The 27,784-nt window shown below is 41.4% G+C and overlaps 1 protein-coding gene across 1 annotated transcript; it reads left to right on the top strand.

Moving 5' to 3' along the window:
- The first annotated feature begins 23 nt into the window (after positions 1-23).
- coq7 (coenzyme Q7 homolog, ubiquinone (yeast)) lies at positions 24-16,019 on the top strand. Its single transcript, XM_020519290.2, has 5 exons — positions 24-407; positions 2,593-2,707; positions 8,507-8,646; positions 13,581-13,649; positions 15,866-16,019. Exons 1-5 carry the CDS (start codon positions 135-137, stop codon positions 15,941-15,943), a joined length of 675 nt encoding a protein of 224 aa, XP_020374879.2. The 5' UTR covers positions 24-134; the 3' UTR covers positions 15,944-16,019.
- The last annotated feature ends 11,765 nt before the right edge of the window (positions 16,020-27,784 follow it).

Raw genomic sequence — 27,784 nt, forward strand, 5'->3', positions numbered from 1 at the left:
GCCCGGCCGTGTGGGGCGTGGTCCCGGTGAAGGGGCGGGGCCCGGCCTGTGTGGGACGTGGTCCCGGTGAAGGGGCGGGGCTCAGTGTGGCTGACTCCCCTCCCCCTGTCGTTCTTCCCGGAGCGGCCTGTAGGATGGCGATGGCCGGGGCCCGGGTTCGGGTTCGGGTTCGGGTTCGGGTTGGAGTGTCTGCTCTCTGCCTTCCGTCGCTACTGAGGAATGCCAGGCCCCTCCAGCCGAGTCCCTGGCCTGGGCTGACGGCCGTCAGGGCCCTGAGCGGCTCGGCCGAGAGGACGATGCTGGATCGGATCATCCGAGTGGATCACGCCGGGGAGTACGGGGCTAACCGCATCTATGCCGGACAGATGGCCGTGCTGGGCCGCAGCCCCGTGGGGCCTATCATTCAGGTATTTACCACAAGAGTGTTCCCAAACCAGAGAGAAATGCTGCAGGTTCCTGACGGACTGGGACTGACAATGACCTGTGTTAGCAGCTTAATGTTTACACATTATTCAGTCAGCAATCTCCCTCTAAATTTCACAGGCTTTAGGAATTCACTTGGAGCAAACCAGATCTTTTTTAAACTGAATTACTGCATCTGAAAGTGCTTTACAAAAGAACTTTCAAAAGTCTGTCCTTGTATGATCTTTGAGGTGGAAGGCTCCAAGGCCCTATTCTCTCCCAGAGGTCAATGAAGCAGCCAATACCGTACATTTACACCTCCCCACAGGTTGGACCAGAAGGAGAGGAACACTCATCACTTTGTAATATGGAACCGAAAACTCTGGGTGCCATAGAAACTACACGCAGCCCTAGGATTATGGTGGTGAAATTTTGCTGTAACAGCCACATGCTTTTATTTGTACAAATTAGGAGCAGAAGTAAGACATTCAGCCCCTCAAGGTCGCTGCACTAGCCCTGGATTACCTTTGAATCACTTTCCTAACAAGAATCTAACTTCTTCCACCTTAAAAATATACAATGACTCTATCTTCTGAAGCAGAAATTTCCAAAGTTGCACAACTTCTCTCTCTGTCCTAAAAGGGTGACCCCTAATTCGAAACAGCACTCCCTGCTTCTGCACTGTCCCACAAGATGAAACATCATTTCCTCACCCACTTTGTCAAGACCTTTCAGAGTCTTATACACTTTGATTGAATTCCCCTCAGGCTTCTAAACTCCAGTGAAAATAACTCCAGCCTGCCCATTCTTTCCACATAAAAAAATCTGCTCATTCCTGCTATCAATCTAATAAAGCTTCAATAAACCCTCTCCAAAACATTTACATACTTCCTTAGATACGGAGACCAAAACTGCACACGGTATTTGAAATATGGTCTCACCAATGTCCTGTATAACTGAAGCATTAACATCTTTAATTTTACATCTATTTCCTGTTGAGATAAATTTCAATATCCAATTAATTTTCCTGATTAAATGCTGTAATTGCAAATTAATCTTCTCTGATTCATGCACTTGAAGACCTATATCCCTCTTCTACTCAGAATTCTGCAGTTGTTTCCCATTAATATCACACTGTGCTTTTTTATTCTTCCTGCCGAAGTAAAACAACTTTCTGCTAGATTTTTGCCCTCACTCAACTTGTTTACGTCAGCCTGCATCCTTGTTATATCATCTTCATAATATTCTTTCCGACCTGTCTTTGTCATCTGCAATTTTAGCCAATCCCCTAGTTTAAGTAATTGACATAAATTGTAAAAGAAAACTGAGGTCCCAGCACAGACCCTTGCGGGATTGCATGTGCTGCCGATCTGAAAAAAAAAGCATTTATGCATCCTGTTTGTTTTCTGCCAGCCGACCAATTTTCTATCCATACCAATATGTTACCTCCTATACCATGAGTTCCTCCTTTGTGCAAAATCTTTTATATAGAATGTTATCAAATGCCCTCTAGAAAATCAAGTATGAAAGATCAGTAGGACTCCCCTTGGCCATGGAACATGTTACTACTTCAGAGAATTCCAATAAAACTATTCTGATTTTTCCTGATTACATTGAATTTTTCCAGTTGCCCAGTTTTAACATCCTAAATGATCGATTCTAATAGCTTCCTCTTTACAGATGTCAAATTAACTGGCCTACTTTTTTCTGTTTTCTACCTCCCTTCTCGAATAGAAAGGTTATATTTTCACTTTCCCGTCCAGTTGAAGCTACCTCATTGGTCATCTGTTTTAATAAACTATGACGAAGTATTATATTGATTATGACTAGTTTTGTCACTAAATTAAAGATGGATTTCTCATTGATTTCTACAATAACAGAAAATCTTAATATTTCTGTGAAAGCAAAAGTTGAAATGTGAAGAAAAAAATGTTCATTTAAAATACGGACTAGGGACTTGTTCATAAAACCACAAGATATAGGAGCAGAATTAGGCCATTCAGCCCATCAAGTCTGCTCCACCATTCGATCATGGCTGATATGCTTCTCAAGCTCATTCTCCTGTCTTCTCCCCATAATCCCTGATCCCTTTATTAACCAATAAATATCCTAAAGGACAGGAGATTAATGTGCTCGATAATTGATATCAATGGTGCAGTAAATTAACTGAAATTAATATTCATGTTTCAGCAAATGTGGGATCAAGAAAAGGAACATCTGGAGAAATTTAATGAATTGATAGTTGATCACAGAGTTCGGCCGACGCTTCTAATGCCTTTCTGGAATGTGGCAGGATTCGTGTTGGGTAAACATCCATATGTATTTAAAATCTCTATCCTCAATTAATTCTTAAAGGTAGCCAGCACAGCTGAGTGAAAGATGCACAGCATCCGCAATTCTTTTGGTTTTTTTATTCAGTAAAAGACAGATTATGCTCAACTAGTCTCGTTCAATTTCAAGGGGGTTGTAGTAACAGAGTAGGGAAGTGTTAATGCAACTTTATACGGTGTGGGGTGAGACCACATCTGGAGTGTTGTGAGCAGTTTTGGACCCCTTATGTAAGGAAGGATATTGTTTCATTGGAGGCAGTTCAGAGAAGGTTCAGTAGGATGATCCCTGGTATGGAGGGATTGTTTTATAAGCACAGGCTAAAAAGGTTAAGAGTCTACTGACTGGAGTTTAATGAATGAGAAGTAATCTCATCAGTATATATCGGATTCTTAAGAGGCTTGACAGGGCAAATGCTGAGAGGATGCTTTCCTTCACGGGAGAGTCTAGGACCACAGGGTATAGTCTCAGAATAAAGAGGCTCTAAATCAACACTCAGATGTCAAGGAATTTCATCTCTCAGGGAATTGAGAATCTTTGGAATTCCTTGCCACAGAGAACTGTGGGGGCAAAGTTCTTGTGTATTTTTAAGGCTGAAATGGATACTTGATCAGTCAGGAAATCAGGGTTAAGGAGAAAAGGCTGGAGGTATGTCTGATCAGCCATGATCCTATTGAATGCTAGAACAGACTTGAGGGTTTGAACGGCCTCCTCCTGTTCCTATTTCATATGGTGATGATGTAACAGAGAAGGTTATAGTATCGTTAGGTGTACCAAATAATCAGAGGTATAGATAGAGTGGACAGCCAGAGACTTTTTCCTAGGGTGGAGGTAACTATTACGAGGGGGCATAGTTTTAAAATGAGTGGAGGTAGATACAGGGGAGATGTCAGAGGTAGGTTCTTTACTCAGAGAGTGGTAGGGGCGTGGAGTGCATTGCCGGAGAGGGTAGTGGAGTCGGCCTCATTAGGGGCATTTAAACGGCTATTAGATAGGCATGTGGATGATAGTATAAGGTAGGGGTGGAGGTTAGGTAGACCTTAAGTTAGGGGTAAAAGTTCGGCACAACATCGTGGGCCGAAGGGCCTGTACTGTGCTGTACAGTTCTATGTTCTATCGTACAGCACGGAAACAGACCCTTTAGTCCAACATGTCCGTGTCGACCAAGTTTCTCAAACCAAAATAGTCCCATTTGCCTGCATTTGGTCCATATCCCTCTTAAACCTTCCCTAAACATGTACCTGTCCAAATGTCTTTTAAATGTTGTAACTGTACTTGCACCTACCACTGGCAGTTCATTCCACATACAAACCACCTTCTATGTGAAAAAGTTGCCCTTCGGGTCACTTTTAAATCTTTCTCCTCACTCTTTAAAACTATACTGTCTAGTTTTTAACTTACCTACCTTTTCTATTCACCTTATCTATGCCCCTCATGATTTTGTAACCCTCTTTAAGGTCACCCCTCAACCTACTATGCCCCAATGATAAAAACAGCCTAACCAGCCTATCCAGCCTATCCTTATAACTCAAACCCACCAATCCTGGCAACATCTTTGTAAATCTCTTCTGAACCTTCTCCAATTTAATAATATCTTTATTAGTATTTCTAGCACTGACTCTTACAGAACCTCAGAATCAACCAGCCTCCAGTCCAGAAAACAACCATTTCCACAACTCTTTATTTTCTGTCCTTAAGCAAACGTCTTACTCAATCTGACACTGACTGCCCTATTCCATGAGCTTCTGATTTGGTTGACTGACGAGTAGTTATTAGGAATGGCCTTGTATCTTTCCTGAACAAGGGATTTACATTTGCTAATTTCCAATCCTCTAGCCCATCCTCCTTATCTAGAGAAGGTTGGAACAAGATGGTAAGCATTTCTGTTACCTTCAAACCCATTCCTTTAGTCATCTGCAATATACACCATTTGGACCAGGCTTTTTACCTACACTAAGCATAGCCAGCCTTGCCAATATATGCTACTCATCACTTTTCACCACATTCATTGCCTCTAGCTCCTTCCTTGGCTCAATGCATTTTCCTCAAGCTCTGTGAAAATACCCTTGGATAATTTTTTTTACATTAAATGGTCTAAATAAATAGAATTATGGGTAGAAGTGTACATGTTTAAAATGACATAGAATGATATATTAATAATGTAATTGTTTAATATATAATTTCAAGTCACGACTATAACAGGGATGATCAGAACGTTACAGATGACATGAAAATAGTGGTAAGTAGTGAGAAAGGAAAGTTTTGGAGTACAGGACAATACCGGTGGGCTGGTCAGATGTGCTGAACAGTGACAAGTAAAAAGTGTGAGGTGATGCATTTGTGAGGCCTAACATGCCAAGGAAGTACATGTTGAATGGTGGGACCCTAAGCAGTACAAAGGTACAGAGGGACCTTGGTCTGCATTTCCATTGATTCTCGAAGGCAGCAGGACATTTGATGAAGGGATCATGGTGGATGTTGACTGAATAGATTTTATGAAAGTGTCCAACAAATTACTACATACAGGCTGGGTAACAAGATTCAGGTTATAGGAGGGACAGTGGCCAATTGGAGTTAAAAATTGGCTTAAGGACAGAAAACAAGAAGTTGCGGTAGACAGTTTCTTTTCAGATTGGAGGGTGGTAAACTAGGGTGTTCCTCAAGAGTTAGTGCTGGCTGCACTGCCTTTTGTTTTGTTTTATAAAAATGACTTGGATCTTGCACTACAGAGAGAAATTTCAAAATTTGCCAATGATATCAAACCTGGAGGCACAGCAAATGGTGAAAATGACCAGGTGAATGGGAAGTCATGTGGCAGATGGAACTTAATAGGCAATAGTAGGAGATGATGCATGTTAGAAGAAGGGACCAGGAGAATCAGTTTAGACATAATGCCTTAGTTCTAAAGAGTGGACAGGAGCAGAGGGACCTTGGCATACTTGTGCATCACATTTTGAGCAGATAGGACATATAAGATTAGAAAAGGCATACGTCACAGAAACATGCCATTTGGTTCAATTAATTGTATTTATGCTCCACTTGTGCCTCCTACAGAGTTTAATTACCCAAATGTCAGCCTAACCTGCTCCTCTTCTTTCTCACATACATATTGAGCTTTGGCAAATCCATGGGATAGTGGGCTTCACAAATAAAAGCATTGAATATAAATGCAGGGAACTTATGTCAAACCTTTGTAAGGTTCTGGTTAGGCCCCAACAGGGCCCTTTTGTAACCAGTTCTGGTCACCACACTTTAGGAAGGATGTTAGGGTCCCTGAGAGGGTGCAGAGAAAGATTTGAAAGAATTATTCCAGGGATGAGAGATTTTAGCTACGCGATTAGGTTGGAGAAGCTGTGGTTGTTCTCCTTGGAGCAACAGAAAATGGAGGCTTGACAGAGGTTATGGTAAAAGGTAAAGTCGCTATAGTCCCAAAGGAACGTAGGGCTGCTGAGACAACTGGTGATGTGTTTAACCTGAGGGTCACTGTGCCTCAAGAGAGAAGGAGGAACCTTCATGATGACCTCGGCCACACTGTTGGTGTCTCTCTGCCTCACAAGCCAGCTGAGCCAACTAGTCCCCCTGTCCAGATTACGACAGGCTTGGATAAAGTAGCCAAGGAAAAGTGTTCTCATTAGCTGAATGTGTAAGGACTAGGTAACCAGATTTAAGATTCTGATCCCAGCTGATGGTATGCTCGACAAGTCAGAATATCAGAATGAAATCTGTCTTGATAAGATCATATGTTTTAATTTTGAAGTTGGTTACTGTGGTTGCAATTACTGGACATATTAACAGGAGGCTACCAAGATTATTTTAAAAGAAGAACTCCCATTTATTAGAAAAAAGTGGACAAAAAAACAAACTAACCTACATATCCAGGTCGTCTCTGCAGGAGTCCCTCAGGGTAGCATCCTAGGGGCATTCATCTTCAGCTGCTTCATCAATGACCTTCCCTCCATCATAGGGTCAGAAGTGGGGATGTTCGCCAATGGCACGGTGGTTCAGTGGTGAACACTGCTGCCTCACAGCACCAGGGACCCGGGTTCGATTCCAGCCTCGGGTGACCGTCTATGTGTAGTTTGCACATTCTCCCCGTGTCTGTGTGGGTATCCTCCAGGTGCTCTAATTTCCCCCCACAGTCCAAATATGTGCAGATTAGGTGCATTGGCCATGCTAAATTACTCATAGTGTCTAAGGTGGGAAATGCTGGGATAGGGTAGGGGTTGGGTCTGGGTGGGATGCTGTTCAGAGTGTTGGTGTGGACTCGATGGGCCAAATGGCCTGCTTCCACACTGTAGGGATTCTATGATCTATGATTGCAAAATATTCAGCACCATTCACAACTCCTCCGATATCAAAGCAGTCCGTGTTCAAATGCAAAAAGATCTGGACGGTATCCAGGCTTGGGCTGAGAATGCCAGGCCATGACCATCTCCAATAACACACCATTAACTATAGCCCCTTGACATTCAATGGTATTACCATTACAAGAGCAGGTCAGAAGCTATGATTACTGCGGCAACTCACCTCCTGACTATCCACCATCTACAAGACACAAGTCAGGAGTGTGATGGAATACTTCTCACTTGCCTGGATGAGTGCAGCTCCAAAAGCAGATCAGAAGCTTGACACAATCCAGGACAAAACAGCCCACTTGATTGGCACTGCATTCACAAGCATCCACTCCCTCCACTATCAGTGGTCCATGGTAGATGTGCACACGATCTTCGAGATATACTGCAGAAATTTGCCAGTGATCCTTAGATAGTGCCTTCCAAACACACGACCACTACCATCTAGAAGGACAAATGCAATAGATACCATGGGAGTGCCACCATCAGCAAGTTGCCCTCCATTGTCATTCACCATCCTGACTTGGGAATATATTGCTGTTCCTTCACTAACATTAGGTCAAGATCCTGGAATTCCCTCCCGAAGGACATTGTGGGTCTAGCTACAATACTTAGACTATAGTGGTTCAAGAAGGCAGCTCACCACTACCTTCTCTAGAGCAACTAAGGATAGGCAATAAACACTGACCTAGCCACATCCCACAAAAGAATTTTTAAAAAAGTTAATTTGAAAGCAACTTAACATAAACTGCAATGATAAAGATGAAGCCTTTTCCTCAGCAATATCCTCTACGGATACTCAATCCCAGAAGTATTAATTCTTTTTAACACTTTAATTTCTGACATAACGGCAAGAAATGTTCATCCTTGGACTGCGGAAGATGTCACAGCTCGGCACTTCACAAACTACCCTGCCCTTTTACTAGGGTGATACGGTTCTCCCCAACTGAAAACTTGATTCCTGAAACCCGATTCTTCTGAATTGAACTCAAACTAAACCACCAGCGACCTCTGATCTTTTGTATTTCCGTATGTCATAAACTCAGCAGCATACACACTTCATCAATTATCGTCACGGGTTTCTGGCTGAACACTGACTAAGTCACGTGCTTTCTTGGAAATTATGTATTTAGGTCACTTTTCCAAATGATTTTTTGACCTCTAAAAGCAAATCTGTTACCATCGCAGATATGAAACCCATCTACGTTTATTTTAAAAGTCCAAATTCCAAAATGATAATATATATTGTAAGCCTTTATCACACTGAAAATTGGTAATCTTGATATTATGGCATAATTCCTATGACAGATCATTAAATCCTGAGGTGCTGTGCCTAGTGCCTTTATTTGTGGTTGCTGATCTTAAAATGACATATGGTAACTGTAATTATTACAAATAGCTGTTTTTTGCCTCCCTTTTTATAGGTGCTGGAACTGCTCTTTTCGGAAAAGAGGCTGCCATGGCTTGTACAGTTGCAGTAGAAGAGAGTATATCACAACATTACAACAATCAGATAAGGATGCTAATGGAAGAAGATCCAGAAAGGCACAAAGAATTACTTGAAGTAAGCATTAAATATGAAATAACATAGGTGTTTCTATATTAGAGTATTCAGTACTGCAAAACTAGCTGTTAGTCAAAAGATTGCAGCATATTTCAGAGCTCTTGAAATGGAATTGAATAGAAAAATAAGGATGTTTTACTTCAATTATTACAGGACATTGGTAAAAACCTGAACTGGACTTCTGTCTGCAGTATTGGTCACCTTATTTAAGGAAGGAATGTAAATGCACTGGAAGAGTTCAGAAATGTTTACCAAACCAATATCTGGAAAGCATGTGTTGTCTTCATGAGGAAGGTTTGGACAGTCTAGATTTGTCATCTGTTGGGGTTTCGTAGAGTAAGAGGCAAATAGATTGAAAGGTCTTGATGTGGTGGATGTTAAATTGATGCTACTTCTTGTGGGAGAACCAAGAATGAAGGATGTCTATTTAAAAATACAGCTCACCTATTTAAGACAGATAAGAAGAAATATCCGACAAGGTTATGAGTGTTTGGAACTCTTCTTCAGAAAGCGTTGGAAGCAGTTTTTAAGGCAGAGTGTTATGACTGCAGCTGATGGTAATATAAGTCAGATTCCAGATTGAAACCTGGCTAGACAGGCCATAAGTTTTAGTTTTCTTTTGTTTGCTGCAGACGTCAGTGACTCTGCATATTCACAAGAGGTTATTAATGTACTTTTAACAAAAGAATATGAAAGATAATGATACAAGAACAACACAGACCATATTACACTAGACAAGAGCTACTGGAATGATCTTGTTGCAAACATCAGGTTAAAAAGTCATTCTTTTCATCCCAGCAACACCTTGTAGATGACCAAACCTCAGTGAAGTCAATCCGTGCTAATGCTTTAGCTGACATCGCTTTAGTCGGATTCCTCTTGGAAAATTTCTTCACCTTCACTAGATATCATTTGCTTCAGTTAATGTCTGTCCCTGAAATACTTAAAACAAACTGCTAACTCAGCTCAAACACAGAAGTTGCTGGAAAAGCTCAGCAGGTTTGGCAGCATCTGTGAAAAATAACTCAGAGTTAATGTTTTGGGTCTGGTGACCTTTCCTCAGAATGGCTGCGCGAACTGGTTTCTTTCTCTCTCAGTCTCTGTCCGGTGGTTTTAAACATCTTAGAAATTACCTGTCCAGGTGGATTCCTGGCTGTTTAGCTTAAATCACATGACTCCTTGCAAATGTTCTTTTAAACTATTTTGGAAAAAGCAAATCAGATCTTCTAAAAACTGAAAAACAGAATCAATTTTTCTGCCACTTAGCTTCTAAAATTCCCAGATAATAATGATATATTGTAAACTTTTATAACAAGAGTAAGAAAGAATCTTGTTAATCAAAGGAGTGGCAGGTCATTGGGGATAGATGGGAATGAGGAGGAAGCAGATCAGCCATGATCTTAATGAATGGTGAAGCAGGTTCAGGGGGCTGAATGGCTACTCCAGCTTCTCATTCATATTATAGTACTGCAAAGGTTTCCAAAGAAAGATTGAGGTATAAATATACGCTGTAAGGGATGATTTGTAATTCCACAGCTTTTTGTTTATTAGAATAATTGCTGTATTAGAAAATAAATTTTATTTGTGAGGTAATTATTCTTTAGTAAATGTACTTGCCACAGAGCCGAGTAATAGCCTCCTCATTTGCTGAGCGTAAGGTGATTAATCTGCTACTTAGTCTCTCCACAAGTGCATGAGGACTTGTACTGAGACCCCCTCCAGTGGAGGTTGGCTGAGCAAGACCCTGGATTGTTCTGAACCTGTCAGGTCCCATCTTTTCGTTGTAGTTTAAAGCATGCCATTCCAACAGATGTGGTTTGTCACTTTTGATCAACCCCTTTTGTGGTTTGAATTCAACACAGACTAATAAATTGTGAAAATGCAAAGCTAGATGTTCTGTGAAGTGCAAAATTTATGTACAGTATGGACTGCTCTTAATGGGACTGCAAAGGGGCACATTTGTCAGGACATTTTATTCTTCATGTGGTGCTGTTTGATAGCTGACCTGAGAGCTATTTAAATTAAAATAAATAAATGAGAAAGCATGACCATTTTTTTAGCATCTGTATCCTTCAGTTTAGCCACATAAACCCACCTGTTCTGCCAATTAAAAAAAAAACCAATTAGTGCAGAGAATGATGTCACTCCTTTTAGGATCGGCTGCAATTTTATTATAGTGCATCAGAACTGTACAGCAAACTTTCATTGCTTAGGTTAAAAAATAAACTAGTTGAAAGTTATGAATTGTATCCCATGAACTTGAACACTAAAATTGCCCTCAGAATTATTTTCCCTGGGACAGTGTGAATAGAGAGGAATCAGTCAGCTTGTGTGTCACTTTATTTTAGTTATGTTTAACATTGATCAGCAGCAGGGTATGTGAGAGTGAGTGCAACTAGCTGTGTTATTGACAGTGCTCATTTTGAAAGTAATGAAAGAACTGGCGGTCAGTAACAAGATGCCATACTAAAGCGATCTGGTGAACTGCAATCATTTAACACCCAGTGGGAAGCCAAATAGTATTAGATAGGAACAGGGTCAGAAATCACGGGCCTTGGTGCTGCTCCCAGTTCTGACCCCCAGCCCCTAACCTGAGCACAGCAGGTCCCTGATAGCCCGAAGCACCTGTTATTGGTCACTGATATATGCTCCTGTCCTCAGCTGTCATATGAGAGATTTTCACATCAACCCATTTAGAGATGTTGTTATACTCTTCTGGAGCAGGTAAGACTTTAACCTGGGCCTTCTGGCCAGAGGCAGGGACATTACCACTATGCCATAAAAGCAGTCAGCATTTATCACTTTGTAGATTTACACCAGCTGGACCAATCAAAAACAAGATATTCTGAAGCTGATTTATAAAATTTCTAATACTATAAAATGTAGATAACTTAAATATAATTAAACATGACATTTTTAAGAAATGAGCTATTAATGACGTGTATGCGGTATTCTTCCTTGCACTTTCCGAAATCACACTACATTGCTGTTCAGAAAACCAGTTAGCTGTAAAATAGCTCAATGCCATAGCATATAAGGCTACAGGCCAAGTAATGGAAAATAGCACGAGAATAGATAGATGTTTGATGGCTGGCGTGGACCTGATGGGCTGAAGTATGTTCTTCGTGCTGTGAAAACTCTATGGCTGAATGACTTCTGGAGTATTAAGGTAAATAGGTCCCCGGGTCCTGATGGGATCTATCCCAGAATATTGAGGAAGGCAAGAGAACAAATTGCTCGAGCATTGACAGACATCTTTGTATCCTCTTTGGCCACAGATGAGGTCCCAGGCAAATGGAGAATAACCAATGTTGTCCCATTGTTTAAGAAGGGTAGCAGCGATAATCCTGGAAATTACAGGCCTGTGAGCCTCACATTGGTAGCAGGGAGATTATTGGAAAAGATTCTCAGGGACAAGACCTGTACGCATTTAGAAGCACATGGACTTATTGGTGATAGACAGCATGGTTTTGTGCTGGGAAGGTCGTGCCTCACTAACTTGATCGAGTTTTTTGAGGAAGTGATGAAGATAATTGATGAAGGAAAAGCAGTTGATGTTGTCTACATGGACTTCAGTAAAGCCTTTGACAAGGTCCCTCATGGCAGACTGGTACAAAAGGTGGTGTCACATGGTATTGGGGTGAGCTGGCAAGATGGATATAGAACTGGGTTAGTCATGAGAGACAGAGGGTAGTGATGGAAGGATGCTTTTTGGAATGAGGGTTGTGACTATTGATGTCCCACAGGGATCAGTGCTGGGACCTCTGCTGTTTATGGTCTACATAAATGATTTTGAAGAAAACGTGGCTGGTCTAATTAGTAAGTTTGCAGATGGTACAAAGATTGGACTTGTGGATAGTGAGAAGGATTGTCAGTAAGATACAGAACAGTTGGAGGCATGGTTAGAAAAATGGCAGATTGGGTTTAATCCGGACAAATGTGAGGTGATGCATTTTGGAAGGTCAAGTACAGGTGGGAATTATATAGTGAATGGCAGAACATTTAGAAGTATTGATATGCAGAGGGATCTGGGTGTGCAGGTCCACAGATCACTGAAGGTGGTAGCGCAGGTAGATAAGGCAGTAAAAAAGGCTTATGGCACGCTTGCCTTCATTGGAAGGGGCATTGAGTATAAGGATAGACCAGTTATGCTGCAGCTTTACAGAACTTTAGTGAGGCCACATTTGGAATATTGTGTACAGTTCTGGTCACCACACTACCAGAAGGATGTGGATGCTTTGGAGAGGGTACAGAAAAGGTTTACCAGGATGTTGCCTGGTATGAGGGATTTTAGCTATGAAGAAAGATTGGATAGTCTGGGTTTGTTTTCAGTGGAACACAGGAGATTGAAGGGACCTGAAAGAAGTTTATAAGGTTGTGAATGGCATGGATAGAGTGAAAAGTATGAGGCTTTTTTCCAGGGTGGAGGGGTCAATTACTAAGGGACACAGGTTCAAGGTGTGAGGGAGGAAGTTTAAAAGAGATGTGTGAGGCAGGTTTTCACACAGAGGGTGGAACGTGCTGCCAAAGGAGGTGGTGGAAGCAGACACAGTAGCAGCATTCAAGAAACACCTGGACAAATACATGAATAGGAAGGGAATAGAGGGATACAGATCCTGTAAGTGAAGACTGTTTTAGTAAGGAAAGGCAAAATGTGTCAGCACAGGAAGTACCTGTTCCTGAGCTGTATTGTTCTTTGTTCTTTGGAGATAAATACAAATACAAACTTTCCTGTTCAAGACTAAAGACTAAAGACCAAAGCTTTCTAATCCATTCTTAGAGCTGGAATGTAAATGTATTTAATGTATCAACATGTAAATTGTAATCTTTAGCATTGAGACTATATTACACATTGTATTTAATAAAGAGTGATTTTGTCTTCAGGGATACTACTTATATTGTATTGTGGATAAGAAGGATACTTTTTTTAACAGATTCTAAAGAAATTCAGAGATGATGAAATGGAACATCATGACACAGGATTAGCACATGACGCAGAAATGGTAGGCACTTGCTCAAACGTTTCCTGTTGATTATTCAAATACCTTAACAAATGTTGTGCTGTCTGACTAGCCCAATGGGTGCCAGTATTGGTGATGTGCAGTGGTATGTAGTTGTGTAGATGGGTTAACTTCCACGATTTCTGCATTTGGTTTGTGAGATTTCATGTTGTCTGTCTGAGGGGGAATGATGCTAGTAGACAGCCACAATGACAGGGGAATTAGGATAAATCAATATTAGTGTTAAACTCTCACTTTTGGTGACCAGCAGAAAACCCATTTCAATTTTATTTAATTCACTCATGGGACATGGCCAATGCTGACTGGTCCAGCATTTATTCGCCATCCCTAGTTGCCCCTTGAGAAGATGGTGATGAGCTGCCTTCTTGAACCGCTGCGGTTCATATGCTGTAGGTTGACCCATAATGCCCTGAGGGAGGGAATTCCAGGATTTTGACCCAGCAACAGTGAAGGAATGGCAATATATTTCCAAATCAGGATGGCGAGTGGCTTGGAGGGGATCTTGCAGGGGGTGTTGTTCCAATAAATGCTGTCCAGCCAGCAAAATCAACATCCCACAAATGAATTTTCTAAAAAAAAGCCAATGCATATACCACACAATTCCATTTGATCTCCAAGTTGTGAGGAAAAAATATACTGTCCTGGGGGTATTATGTTTAACCATAAAGTAGTGCCCAACTTTCATTTTCTAATTTGTAGCCCAAAAGTAAAAGCATGTATCTCTTTAAGGAATAAAAATTTATTTAACTTGGCTTCAACAAACTGGTGCAAGAATGCAAGTTGTGTGCTGTATACATATAGGCAATAGGTATATGTGACTATCAGCAGTGTCATGAAGGTATCTGTATGTGCATGCTTAAAGTGTGAGGGCTAAACTGTAGCACGGTATCTGAGTCATGCTTATCACTGAAGCAAGGAGACCTGCAAGTTTGATAATCTGACTCAAGTTAAAGCATGATTTCTGCAAATTTATTTTCTTGATAAGATGACTAATTCTTTAGAATTTTTGGAGGAAGTCTCAACCAGAGTGAATAGAGGGGAACCAGTAGATGTGTTGTGTTTGGACTTCCAGAAGGCATTTGCCCACAGTGTTGAAAGTAGTATAATGGCGTGTATAGAGAATTGGCTCGTGGGCAGGAAACAGCAAGTGGGAGGTTGGCGACCTGTGACCAGTGGGGTTCCATAGGATCAGTGCTACGACCATAACTGGTCACAATAAATATTAATGACTTGGAGAAAAGAAGTGAATGTATTGAAGCCACTTTTGAAGACGCTACAAAAATAGGGGGAAAGGTGGGTTGAGAGAGCGGTACAATTTATAGAGAGATAAGTAAGTGGGCAAAATGTTGGCAAATGGATATTAATGTGGGAAAACGCAAGGATGTTTTTTTTTTGGAATGGAGAACCACAAGAAATACTGTTTAGGTGGAGAAAAACTGCAGAAAGCTGCAACACAAAGGGACTTGGGTGAACTTGTGCACTGAACACAGAAAGCTAGCTCACAGGGGCAGCACTTAATCAGGAAGCTGACCCTCATTTCATGGGCGTTGGAGTATTAGAATAGGGAAGTCTTACTGCAACTGTACAAGGTGCTGGTGAGATCACATCTAGAGTACAGTGAGCAGTTTTGGTTTCCTTATTTATGGAAAGATATCATTTCATTGGAGGCGGTTCAGGTAAGTTTCAGTAGGATGACCCCTAGTATGAAAGTATTGTCTTATGAACAAAGGCTAAACAGGTTGGGACTGTACTCACTGGGGTTTAGAAGAAGGAGGTGATCTCATTGAAACATATTGGATTCTGAAGGGGCTTGACAGGGTAAATGCTGAGAGGATGTTTCCCCTCATGCGAGAGTCCAGGACAGTGTCAGAATAAAAGGGCACCAATTTAAGACAGAGGTGAGGAGGAATTTCTTCTCTCAGAGAGTTTTGAGCCTTTGGAACTCCTTGCCACAGAGAGCAGTGGGGGCAGAGTCCTTGTGTATATTTAAGGTTGAAATAGATTCTTGATCAGTCGGGGTATGAAAGGTTATGGAGAACAGGCAGAAAGCAGACAGAAGGAGTATTGGATACCATGATCCTGTTGAATGGTGGAGCAGGTTTGGGGGAATGAACAGCCTCCTCCTGTTTGTATTTCTTATGGTCTTGTGTGGAAAAGCTGTGCCACTGTTTTGATTTATTCTCAATTTTGTTTTTTAGGCACCTGCGTATGCATTATTGAAGAATGTTATACAAGCTGGATGCAAGGCTGCTATCTACGCATCTGAACGCATTTAAATATTTTCTTTGTAAAATCAATCTGTTTTTGCAATAGACTACTAATATACAGTAAAATAGATAATGTTATAACTTATTTGGTTTGTACCTATCCTATAATTTGTTTCAATTATGAAAATACATGTTTTTGTGTATATGGCTGAGAAACACGATGGCCTGGTGGTATTATCGCTGGACTGTTAATCCAGAGACCCAGAGAACATTCTGGGGACCCGGGTTCAAATCCCGCCATGGCAGATGGTGGAATTTGAATTCAATAGAATATCTGGAATTAAGAATCTAATGATGACCATGAATCCATTGGGGAAAAACCCATCTGGTTCACTAATGCCCTTTAGGGAAGGAAACTGCTATCCTTACCTGGTCTGGCCTACATGTAACTCCAGACCCACAGCAATGTGGTTGACTCTGAACTGCCCTCTGGGTAATTAGGGATGGACAATAAATGCTGCCTGGTCAGTGATGCCCACATCCTGTTAAGAAGAAAAAAACACTATTTTCCACTTTGTATTGAACCAGGAGTATATATGAAATGCACTGACTGTCTGACTGAATTTGAAGAATTATCCAGTTAGGACAATAGTTAATACATGTCTGCTTCATCAGCACTGCTCAAAGTTAGTGTGTGAACTGAAGTACTGTGGGGAAAAGATGCTTGATTAAGTGGTAACATTCTCCGTGCTCAGTCACAAAAGCACTGCCTCTTACCCATACGAGCCAGAGGATCCCATGTTTCTGCTGAATGAGTTGGTGAACGTTCTGCAGTGGCTTCAACACTGGCTGAATTCTGCCAATGTGAGGGAGCCTCAAGTTGGTGATGTTTCTGCTTGTTGCTTCTTCATCGGCCATCAGCGGGTGGGTCTGGGAGGTACCATGGTGCACGTGTCAGGGAAGCTGGCAGCCCTCCCTGTAACTAGGACAGTGGTGCTGAAACCCAAACAGCAGGGAGGGGCGGAAATCACGAGAGACAGTATCTCAGGGTAGCAGGGACCTCATTAGGCCTATGTTGATTGGAGTCTTCCTTCTCTGGGACATCCACAATCAGTGGCAAGGCTGTGATATGGAAAGACAACAACCTTACCATTTTCTGCCAGAAGCAGCTAGGGCCTCCTTTAGCTGGATTGCAGTTTGAGCTGTTACTTCCCCCTGTGTGGATACAGTGCAGTGGGTGGGGTCTGGCCCTGCAACGCTGGAAACATTACTGTGCTGCTGCAGTTTACCTCTTTGATTCGTTTGATGGTATTTCTGCTGCTCCTGAATAGGCTGCAGTGTGGCTACAGGAAAAGCATGAGGAGACATGGACACCTCAAGAAACCAGTTTGACAATTATATGTGCAATTTTCCTGGCACCCTCATTTTCAGAGCCATTTCCAAGGGGCTGGGAAGGTCCTTGGCTGTTATTTGCTGTCCTGTCAAATAGTCTTTCCAAGCTGACAGCCATGTCTTGTGTGAAGAACAGTCACTCAGGAGAAGTATTGAAGTACCCCACCACTTTGAAAGCGATGCTGAGTAAATAATTCAATATCTGCAAGAGGGAGGGAGAAAAGAAAACACATTCCCGATTATAGGGTTAAAACATTCAAGATCCTGCACAAATGGCAGACTGAAACAGCTAGCAACATGTTTTGTGCAAATGTGAATAAATCCTGATCCTTTTGTAAGCATTTAATATTTTACAGTAAATTAATAGGGAACATGTTAATTTGTGAAAAGTCATTAAAATATATGACCTGAAAACACACATTTTCTTTAAGCTAATGAATGATTTTATGTGCAGTTTTAAAACATGACTGCTGGGGTCAGGATGCTGCAGACAAAGCAACCTTTATTCAGAAAATATGCTTGATTTGCATGTTTGAATGACCTTTAATTTGGTTAAAGCGACATTTCCATGTGTTTTACTGATGGCTGCTCTCACAAGCCATTCCGTTTGGTTATTTTAAATTGTGACCAATGTGACAAATCTTTATATAATTGAAGTTCTTGTATGCCCTGGCATCTTTCTCCTCACCATTTTTGTGTAACTCCTTTTGCCTGATGGTGGTGCTGTTTCCTCGATTATTTTGAGACAGCCTTAAAACTGCAGTTTATTCTGTTACTTTTTGGGACGTCTTTTTAAAGGCTTTTTAAGCCACATTAAGGGGACTAACTAGTAGAATGCTTCCAGTGACCAGCTGGATCACTTGAGACTATCACAGCGTGGGGGCTCAGTGGCTAGCTCTGCTGCCTCACAGCGCCAGGGACCTGCGTTCGATTCCAACCCCGGGTGACTGTCTGTGTGGAGTTTGAACATTCTCCCTGTGTCTGCGTGGGTTTCCTCCAGGTGCTCCGGTTTCCTCCCACAGTCCATAGATGTGCAGGCTAAGTGGATTGGCATGGTTAATAGCCCATAGTGTTCAAGGATGGACAGGCTAGGTGGGTTAGCCATGGGATAATGCAAGGTTAGGTCTGGGTGGGATGCTGTTCAGAGGGTCAGTGTGGACCCATTGGGCCAAATGGCCTGCTTCCACACTGTAAGGATTCTATGATCGTGGCAGCCTGTTCTGGACTGCTGGTTGTTCTAGTCTGTTTCTTACTCAGTGAGTAGTTAGGGTATGGAATGTACTGCCTGGAATTGTGGTGGAAGCTAGTTCAACTGAGGCGCATTGAAGGATTATTTAGATAAAAATATGTACAGTGGTACGGAGGAAAGCAGAAGATTGGCGCAAGAAAATGATGTTCATTTAACAAGCCAGTGCTGGCCGCCTCTGAATGCTGTAACACTTATTTGATCTTGTGGCCCATATCTCAACTTTGCTTATTTTCAACAATTAGTTTTGCTCACCCACCATTGATGTTTAGGTAACCTTGAGCCACTAACTTCAGCAAAACTGATAGGATTTGAGGACCACATTGAAACATAGAAAATAGAAGCAGGCTTAGGCCATTCGGCCCTTCAAGCCTGCTCCATCATTCATTATGATCATGGCTGAGCATCCAACTCAATAGCCTGTTCCTACTTTTTCCCTAAATCCTTCAATCCCTCGACGTATCTGACCTGGCAAAAAATAACATTACTAAATGCTGTTGTGTCATTAGTTTACTATACAATAGGGTAATTTTGTTCCCCACAGTTCAGAGCAGTTACCTTCACTTTTTCATGCATGTGGATGATCTGATCAATGGAAAGTATATTGGGGTGAGCTGTTGGTAGAAATTTTTGCTTTATTTTATTCCAGATAACAGGTTAGTATTTGAGTACAATGATTTTCATTTGATTTTCAGCTGATTATTATTTGAGAAGAGTAATCTACCATATGTTTGCTGCATGGTGTTAAAATTAATCAGTTATTCAATTATAAGAGGCTGATCAATTTGAACCATGAGTCATCCTGAATCTTTGTGGCTGCCTGACATTTTTATAAATCAATTAATGGGATGTGGATGTCGCTGGCTGGTCCTGTATTTACTGTCCATCACTAATTGTCCTGCTGTACCTGGCAGCTAGCTGCCTTCTCAAACCTCAGCAGTTCTTGGTTGTAGGTAGACTCTCATTGCTGTTAGTGACGGAGTTCCAGGATTCTGACCCATTGACACTGGAGGAATGTCAATATGTTGAGAGGGTTGGACGAGAACTTGGAAGTGGTGATACTCCTGTGTATCTGCTGCCCTTGTTGTTCTAGATGGTAGAAGTTGAGAGTTTTGGTCATTCTGACAAAGCAGACTTGATGTGTTGTAGCAGTACATTTCATAGAGGTACACACTGCTGCTGCTGTGTATCATTGTTGAATGGGATACCAATCAAGCAGGCTGCTGTGTCCTGGATGGTGTCAAACTTGTTGAATGTTGTTGGAGCTGCACCTATCCTGAAAAGTGGGGAGTATTCCATTGCATTCTTGACTTGCGCCTTGTAGATGATGGACAGGCTTTGGTAAGTTAGGAGGTGAATGACTCACTTGTAGAATTCCTAGTCTTTGACGTGCTCTCACAGCTACAGTCATGGTTGGTCTAGTTCAGTTTCTGATCAATGGTAACTCCCACAATGTTATTAGTTCAGGATTCAGTGATGGCCGTGCTGTTGAATGTTAAGAAGGAATGGTTAGATTCTCTTTTGTTTAAGATGGTCATTCTCTGGCACTTGTTTGGCTTGAATGTTACTTGTTGCTTATCAAGTCAAGACTGGAAACTGTCCATGTCATGCCTTGTTCTGATATGAGCTGCTTTAGTAACTGAGGAGTGGCGAATGGTGTTGAACATAGTGCGATCATCGGCGAACATCCCCACTTCTGACGGTATGATGGAGGGAGCGTCAGTGATGAAGCAGCTGAAGATGGTTGGGCCTAGGACACTCCCCTGAGGAACTCCTGGGGAGTGATGTCCAATGCCTGACCACCAATCATCTCTCTGTATATTAGGTATGACTTCAGCCAGGGGAGCATTTTACCCTGATTCACATTGTTTCAAGTTTTTCTAGGTCTCCATGATTACTTTGACTGGATTAGGTTTGTCCTGGTTTTTGTGCATAGGACATAACTGGGGAATATTCCAGTTAGCCAGTGTGTAGTGTGGAGACAAATCGTAAGTACTTTTGTTGGAAAGTTGCCTTTGCAGTATCCATTGCCTCCAGCTGTTTCTTGATATCATGTGAAATGAATTGAAGTGAGTAATGTTTGTGATCTGTGATACTGGTGATATCAGGAGGTGGTTGAGATAAATCTTCAACTTTCACTCTGAGCTGAAGATGAATGCAAATATTGCAGCCTTGTCTATTGCACTGATGTGCTGGGCACCCCCCTTCATTGAGGATTAGGATATTTGTGGAGTTTTCATCCCCTCTTGGTTGCTTAATTGTCCACTACCATTCATAGCTGGATGTCACAGGACTGCAGATCTAAGATCTGATCTGGGGATGAGATTACATAGCCCCAACATTCCCTTGAAGCTATATGGATACTCTGAGGGTGTGTGCACATTGATCGATGCATTACCATCCGCTCTCTTGTAGCCACTGCTGCACATCGACTGCAGAGATTCGAGCAGTGGCTGGAGAAATTAAAGACAACGTAGCTCTATCTATGACATTACTGCTTACTCTGGCATGCACATAGTCCTGTGCTGTAGCTTCATCAGGTCAACACCTCATTGTTAGGTGTCCACTTCTGCATTCTTCATTGATTCACGGTTTATCCCTTCTTAATGGTAACAAGAGAATGGGGCTGTGATAATTCCAGTGTTCTGCCTGTTGGCAACAAAGTGTCAAAGAAAATAGCTTTCAAAGACTTCCTGGTGTTAAATAATATTAAAGCCAGGAGACTTGTGGGCCATCTATCAAGGTTCACACAGACTCCACCCTCTAATTACAACATTCTTTTGTCTTCAGTCTCCAAAGCATCCTGTCATTCCCTCATTCCATTTACCTGCCCCACATCCCCTCCATACCCTCTTCAAAGACCTGATTCCCATGCTCGGAGATAATTGTTGGAACAGCTCAAGTGGAGAGCATGTGGTGGAGTGGATTTTTTTTTAAGGCATTTGTAGGAAGTGAGCATCGCTGGCTGGTCAGAATTTATTGCCCATTCCTAGTTGCCTGTGAGACGGTGGTGGTGAGCCTTTGGTAGCTGTGAGTTATGAGTAAAGCTAAAACAGCACTTCCAAAATGGGAATGTAGCTAGGTCTGGAATTGGAACGGGGTGGGAGAAGAAATAGCATAGCTAAATTGTAATTTAAATTACTACAAATTTAAAACTTAACTAAAATGCAGCAATCATTAGTAAAATTGGCAATACAGAAAAGGCCAGTGATAGGCAGAACCTCCTTGTTGTGCCATCTTCCTTTTCCCTATAACTCCTGAATATTGTTCTTATTCAAATAATCAGAAAATGCCATGTTAACTCAATAGTAACTGTTTCTGTAGACTTTCCAGGCACAACCTTCTAGGGTCTAGATAGTCAATATGTGAAAAACATTTTTCTCATCCCACTTGCTTCTTTAGGAAATTACTTTATACCTGTGTCCTCAAATTCTTGATTCTTTTGCCAGTGAGAACAGTTTCTCCCTACTTACTTTTGCCAGCCTCCTTTCAAATTTTTTCTTGGCCTTCTCCTTTCCAAAGAAAGCAGTCCCAACTTTTCTAATGCAACCTGTACAACATAAATTGCACAAACTCTGAAACTGAGAATGCAAGAGGGAGGTAGAGGCAGTTTATCACCCCACTGAATGGGAAAGATTTCTGGAAGAGCATTCTCACCTTGTTGAGAGATGGGAATCTGGCATGCTCCAGGAGGAAATGGTGATGAGATTCACAGGTTGGGGAAAGTGAGAAGGAATGATCTAGAATTTATCATAGAATCCCTTAACTACCCTGATCACTCCCGTTTTTTCTAGGAAAAACTAGGCATGCATCTTCGGAGTCAATACAGTATGGAAACAGGCCCTTTGGCCCAACAAGTGCACACCGACCCTTAGAGTATCCCCCCCAGTAGAACTTCCAGTCAAATGACCCTTCCAACAAGATTGAAACTATGGCTACTCAGGTGAATGTAAGAATCAGGAGCAAGTGTAGACCATTCATCCTTGAGCTTTCTCTGCCATTGAGAAAGGCTGATCAGATTGTATCCTCGGTTTCTCCTTCCTGCTTGACTCTCGTAGATGAAATATTTGTCAGACTTTGCCTTGAATATGTTTGATGACCTAGCTGCTGCTACTGTCTGATGTAGAGAATCCCATAGATTAACAACTCTCTGAATGAAGAAAGTCCTCCTTATTCTGAAACTCTGCCCCCTCTTTCTATATACCCCCATGAAGGGAAGCATCCTCTCACCATCCACCTTTGTCAAGTCTCTTAAGAATATGATTTCATTAAGGTTAGCTCTCATTCTTCCAAAATCCAGTGAGTATAGGCCCAGCCTTTCCAACCTTTCTTCATGGGACCACTCCTTCATGCTACAGCTGTATCACATCAATGGTCCTGCCATTTCTATTGAATTTTATTTATCTAATTAAGGTTACTCCCCAACACTATAACTTACAGTTATTCAAAATCCAGAGAATGCTCCCTTCCCTATCAAATTTATAGGTGTGATTTAGCTGTGTCTCTGTTTTGGTGCTGACAGCTCTGAACCTTTCTCCTTGAATATTTGCACAATTGAGAGCTCAGTTTTTTCATAATCAGGACATTCTCACTGAGGGACTTATTTTCTTAACAACTCTGATCACTCCCGTTTTTTTCTAGGAAAAACTATACACGCATCTTCAGAGTCAATACAGTGTGGAGCTGGAGGAACACAGCAGGTCAGGCAGCATCAGAGGAGTAGGAAAGTCGAGGTTTTGTGTTTACACCCTTCATCAGGACTCCCTATCGCTATACATGCATCTTAATTAGTAACAGATTGAAGGTTATGGAGAGCGAACAGGAAAGTGGAGTTGAGGCTGAGATGAGATCAGCCATGATTGTATTCAGTAGCGGAGCAGGTTCAAGGGGCTGAATGGCCTACTGCTGTTCCTACTTCTTATGTTTATGTTTTTCAGTCTGGTACCCTTCCAACCGCCAAACACTTTCTAATCTCTGTGTTTTTCTAAGATAATATCAATTCTTGACTATTCCAAATGCAAAAGGAAGCTAAGATCTTTCATTTCGATCTCCCCTTTTGTAAACCCCACTGATATAAACAAAATGCCTTTAATACTCCAGAAGGCTTGCACCGTGCTGTCTGACATATTGTCTTTGAATTGTCTTTGAATCATGATTCCAAAAAGACTGATCTAATTTTTAAACCCCTTCTTAAAAATAAACCAACATTAATACTCCATTTGTTTAAAGTGCAAACTCTAAAAAAAATAAATCTCACAACTTTATTCATGTTACAAAGCAGTGAGACTAAATTGCAGTTTTTAGAACTTTTGAGGTGAGATACAAAGAGAAATTCACCCTGAAAACTGTGGGTCATGTGTGATGCATCTTTTCAAAAGCAATCGCAAACCCATTCCACTACAAAAAATGGTTAGAAACAAATTAACATTGAAGAATATTTCCAAGAATCACGTTAAACCTCGGAAACAACATAAGATCATTACAAAAAGAAAGAACAGAATGAAAGAGATTAAAAGAAGAATAAAAGAAACAAACCAGATTGTGAGGAAGGAACCTTGAAAATACATTAGCAAAAAGAATTCTGAGATGTGAGGTTGGGCAAACTTGGATTGCTTTTGCTAGAGTATTGGAGGCTGAGGGGTAACCTGATAGAAATATATAAAATTATGAGAGGCGTGGATAGTCGGAGGCATGGGTTTAAGGTGAGAGGGGCAATCTTTGAAGGAGATATGAGGTGGCATATTTTTATGGTGAGAAGAGAAAGATTTAAAAAGGACATGAGGGGCAACTTTTTTGACACAGCGTGGGTTAGTGTGTGGAATGAACTGCCAGAAGAAGTGGTGGATGCGGGAGGATCCAGGAATGGAATGGGCATTCCAAAACAGCACAGGAATGAGCCCTTCAGCCCACAACATTGTGCCGAACATGACGCCAAATGAAATGAATCCCTTCTGCCTGCTGTTGGACCATATCCCTCCATTCCTTGCATAAACCGCTCCTGGCAGTGCGTTCCAGACTCCTACCACTCTGTGTAAAAAAAACTTGCCCCTCACTTCTTTGAACTTTCTCGCTCTAACCTTAAATGCATACCCCTAGTATTAGACATTTCAATTCTGGGAAACAGAATCTGTCAACCCTATCCATGCATCTCCCCTCAGCCTGCGCCGCTCTAAAGAAAACAACCTGAGTTTTTCCAGCTCCTCCTTATAGCTCATACCCTCTAATCAAGGCAGTATCCTGGTAAACCTCTTCTACATCCTCCCCAAAGCCTCCACATCCTTCCTGTAATGTGGCAACCAGAATTGAATGCAATACTCTAAGTGTGGCCTGACCAAAGTCTTATAAAGCTGCAACATGACATCCTGACTCTTGTACTCAATCCCCGAAGAATAAAGGCAAGCATGTCATACGCCTTCTTTACCATCCTAAATTCACAACCTCCCTCGTTATCCAAGGGTTCCTTGCTATCTTTGTCCTTCCTCCTTACTGGAACATGCCGGTTTTGAACTCTCCCCAGTGGGTCTTTAAACAGCTCCCACATGTCAAATGTGGCCTTGTCTGATAACAGCTTCTCCCATTCCCGAGCTTTCTTGCCTAATACTGACATAATTTGCCCTTCCCCAGTTTAGTATCTTCCTGCAAAGTCCTGCCTTATCCTTATTCATAGCTGTCTTAAGACCTAAGGTGTTGTGATCGCTGTTTCCAAAATGCCCTCCCACTGAAAGGTCAATGATAGGTCAATTTATAATAGTAAAATGTAGGGTATGTGCAGGGTAGTTTGATCTTAGAGTAGGTTAATAGGTCGGCACAACATCATGGGCCAAAGGGCCTGTACTGTGCTGTACTGTTCTGTTCTGTTCTATGTTCTGTGTTCAATCACCTGGCCAGGCTCATTAGCCAATACCAGTATGGCCCCTCCTCTAGTTGGACTAACCACATACTGTTTCAAGAAACCCTGTTGGATGCACTTAACAAATTCCGCCCCATTTAAACCTCTTGCTCTCAGGGAGTCCCAGTCAATACCAGGGAAGTTAAAGTCACCCACTATGACAATTCTGCTTTTTGCACCTTTCCATAATCTGTATACATATTTGTTCCTCAATGTCTCAGTGGCTGTTGGGGGGGTGGTGGTCTATAGTATAATCCTATCAGAGTGATTGCCCCTATCTTATTTTTGAGCTCTATCCATATTGCCTCAGTGGGTGAGCCCTCCAGCATGTCCTCTCTGCGTGCAGTTGTAACATTCTCCCTGATTAGTAATGCAACTCCTCCACCTCTTTTACCTTTCTCTTTATCTTGTCTAAAACAACAAAAGCCTGGAAAGTTGAGCAGAAAAGGTTTAGAGGGATATGGGCCAAGCGCAGGCAGGTGGAATTAGTTTAGAATAGCATCATGGTCAGCACAGACATGGTGAGCCAAAGGGCCTGTTCCTGTGCTGTGTGAGATGTGACACATGAATTAGAGGCTGAATGAATACTTGTGGATTACATAACAAATAATTTGCATCAGGGTTTCCAAAAAGAAAGAAAATATTGCATAGGTTAAATGTGAATTGAGAGATATGATAATAAATTAAAAAGTGCAGGAGAAGGTGGCAAATGTAAAGAAGGCTAAGGACTATCCAAGCATCTGAAAGGAAATGACAGAATCATTACAGAGGAAGCCCTTGAAATTCTGTTTCAAGGTTCTTTAAGGAGTGTTTAGATGCTAGAGGGCAGGAACACGACCAATAATTTCCACAAACCACAACTGAACTAACTTGAATAATTATAGACCAATTGGTTCAACAATGTGGGAGGAAATAATTTGGAATCTTTAATTTCAGACAAAATTACTGAATATCTGTTGGTGGGGAAAATAATCAGAAATAATCATCATGGACTCCACAAAACAGCATGATGGTGGGTATACCACACAGATTTTGTTACGGGGGTGGGGATATGATGAATGAGGGTGCTGAGCCTGTAAGAAAGTCTTAGACAAGCACTACACAGGAGCATTTTACAGAATATCAAAGAGTATGGACTGAAAGAAATTTCAAATTAGATCAAGATTGATTAGAAGAGAGGAAACAGAGAGGAGGAGTTAATGGGAGTTTCTAAGATAAATTAGTAATGGGTAGTGATGTCCCACAGGATATAATCTGAGATGACCCCTCTCCTCTGAAAATTAATGATTTGGTTACAAGGCTAAAAGGAGTGGTGTACAACTTTGCACATGGCACTAAAATAGCAAACATGGTGAAATTCGGAGGATCAAAAGAATGTGTAAGTAGCTGTAGAGAAGGTGGTGAAAACAGTAACAGATAAATGTCACTGTCAGTAAATGTGGTGGTACATTTTGTTTTAAACGAAGAAGCAATAATGATATTTCCAATGTGAGAGGACCAGGAAATATGGATTTTATTGTTTAGGTTGAATGCTGTGTTTATGACAAGAGTATAGAATATATGCACCGAGATATGATTGAGAATATATAGAAAACCATGAAGATTCAGGTTGCATGCTATGGGAAGGACATTGAGGAAATTGGGAAGGTACAGCATCGTTCAACATAGGTACAGCCTGTAATGTGAAAAAGAACTGTGAAGAAAATCTTCAAACATTAGGCTTGACTTTGTTTAAGTAAGTTCTTTGCTTAAAATGAATCAGTCATTACTCATGGCTTATGGTGCATAATTCCAAAGCTGAGCAGTTATCCAGTAAAGAATTATTAATGATTTTGTTGTTTTGTGTAATTATTTATAAACATATATTTCCAATTGTATTATAAAATGTTTGACATTTTTCCATTGAAAATGCAGATGAAATAAGGTCTGGAACTGGAATGTCCTGCTGGAAAGAGTGATGGAACCTAATTTAAAAGGAGTGTGCCCCAAAGTAGTAACTTGGGAGTTTGATCCACGTACACAGCAGAAATGGATTGCTAGCAAAAATAATGAAGCAGAAAGCAGTTTCCAAGCTGAAAGTCATAACATTTTCTAACTAGTCAAATAACTATGCTGCAGTGAAGGATGCCAGTGTTTGTGAAACTCCAATGTCAGAATGAAAGAAGGAATTCACCCTGAAGAAAACCCAAGACCAAATGCTCATGAGAAGAGAGACCAGTCACTGGTTTGGCATCAGAAGGAATGGACCCCGCAAAATTGTTGGAATGCTCACACTGTCACTAAAAGTGTAATTCCTCAAATCACACAAATCGAGTCCCGATTCTAGTGAAGGTTCCAGAACAACAACAACATTACAAGTTTGTGAAACTAAACAGTCCAGTGA

Source organism: Rhincodon typus, chromosome 21 (assembly GCF_021869965.1).
Source record: "Rhincodon typus isolate 14 chromosome 21, sRhiTyp1.1, whole genome shotgun sequence".
Lineage (NCBI taxonomy): Eukaryota > Metazoa > Chordata > Chondrichthyes > Orectolobiformes > Rhincodontidae > Rhincodon > Rhincodon typus.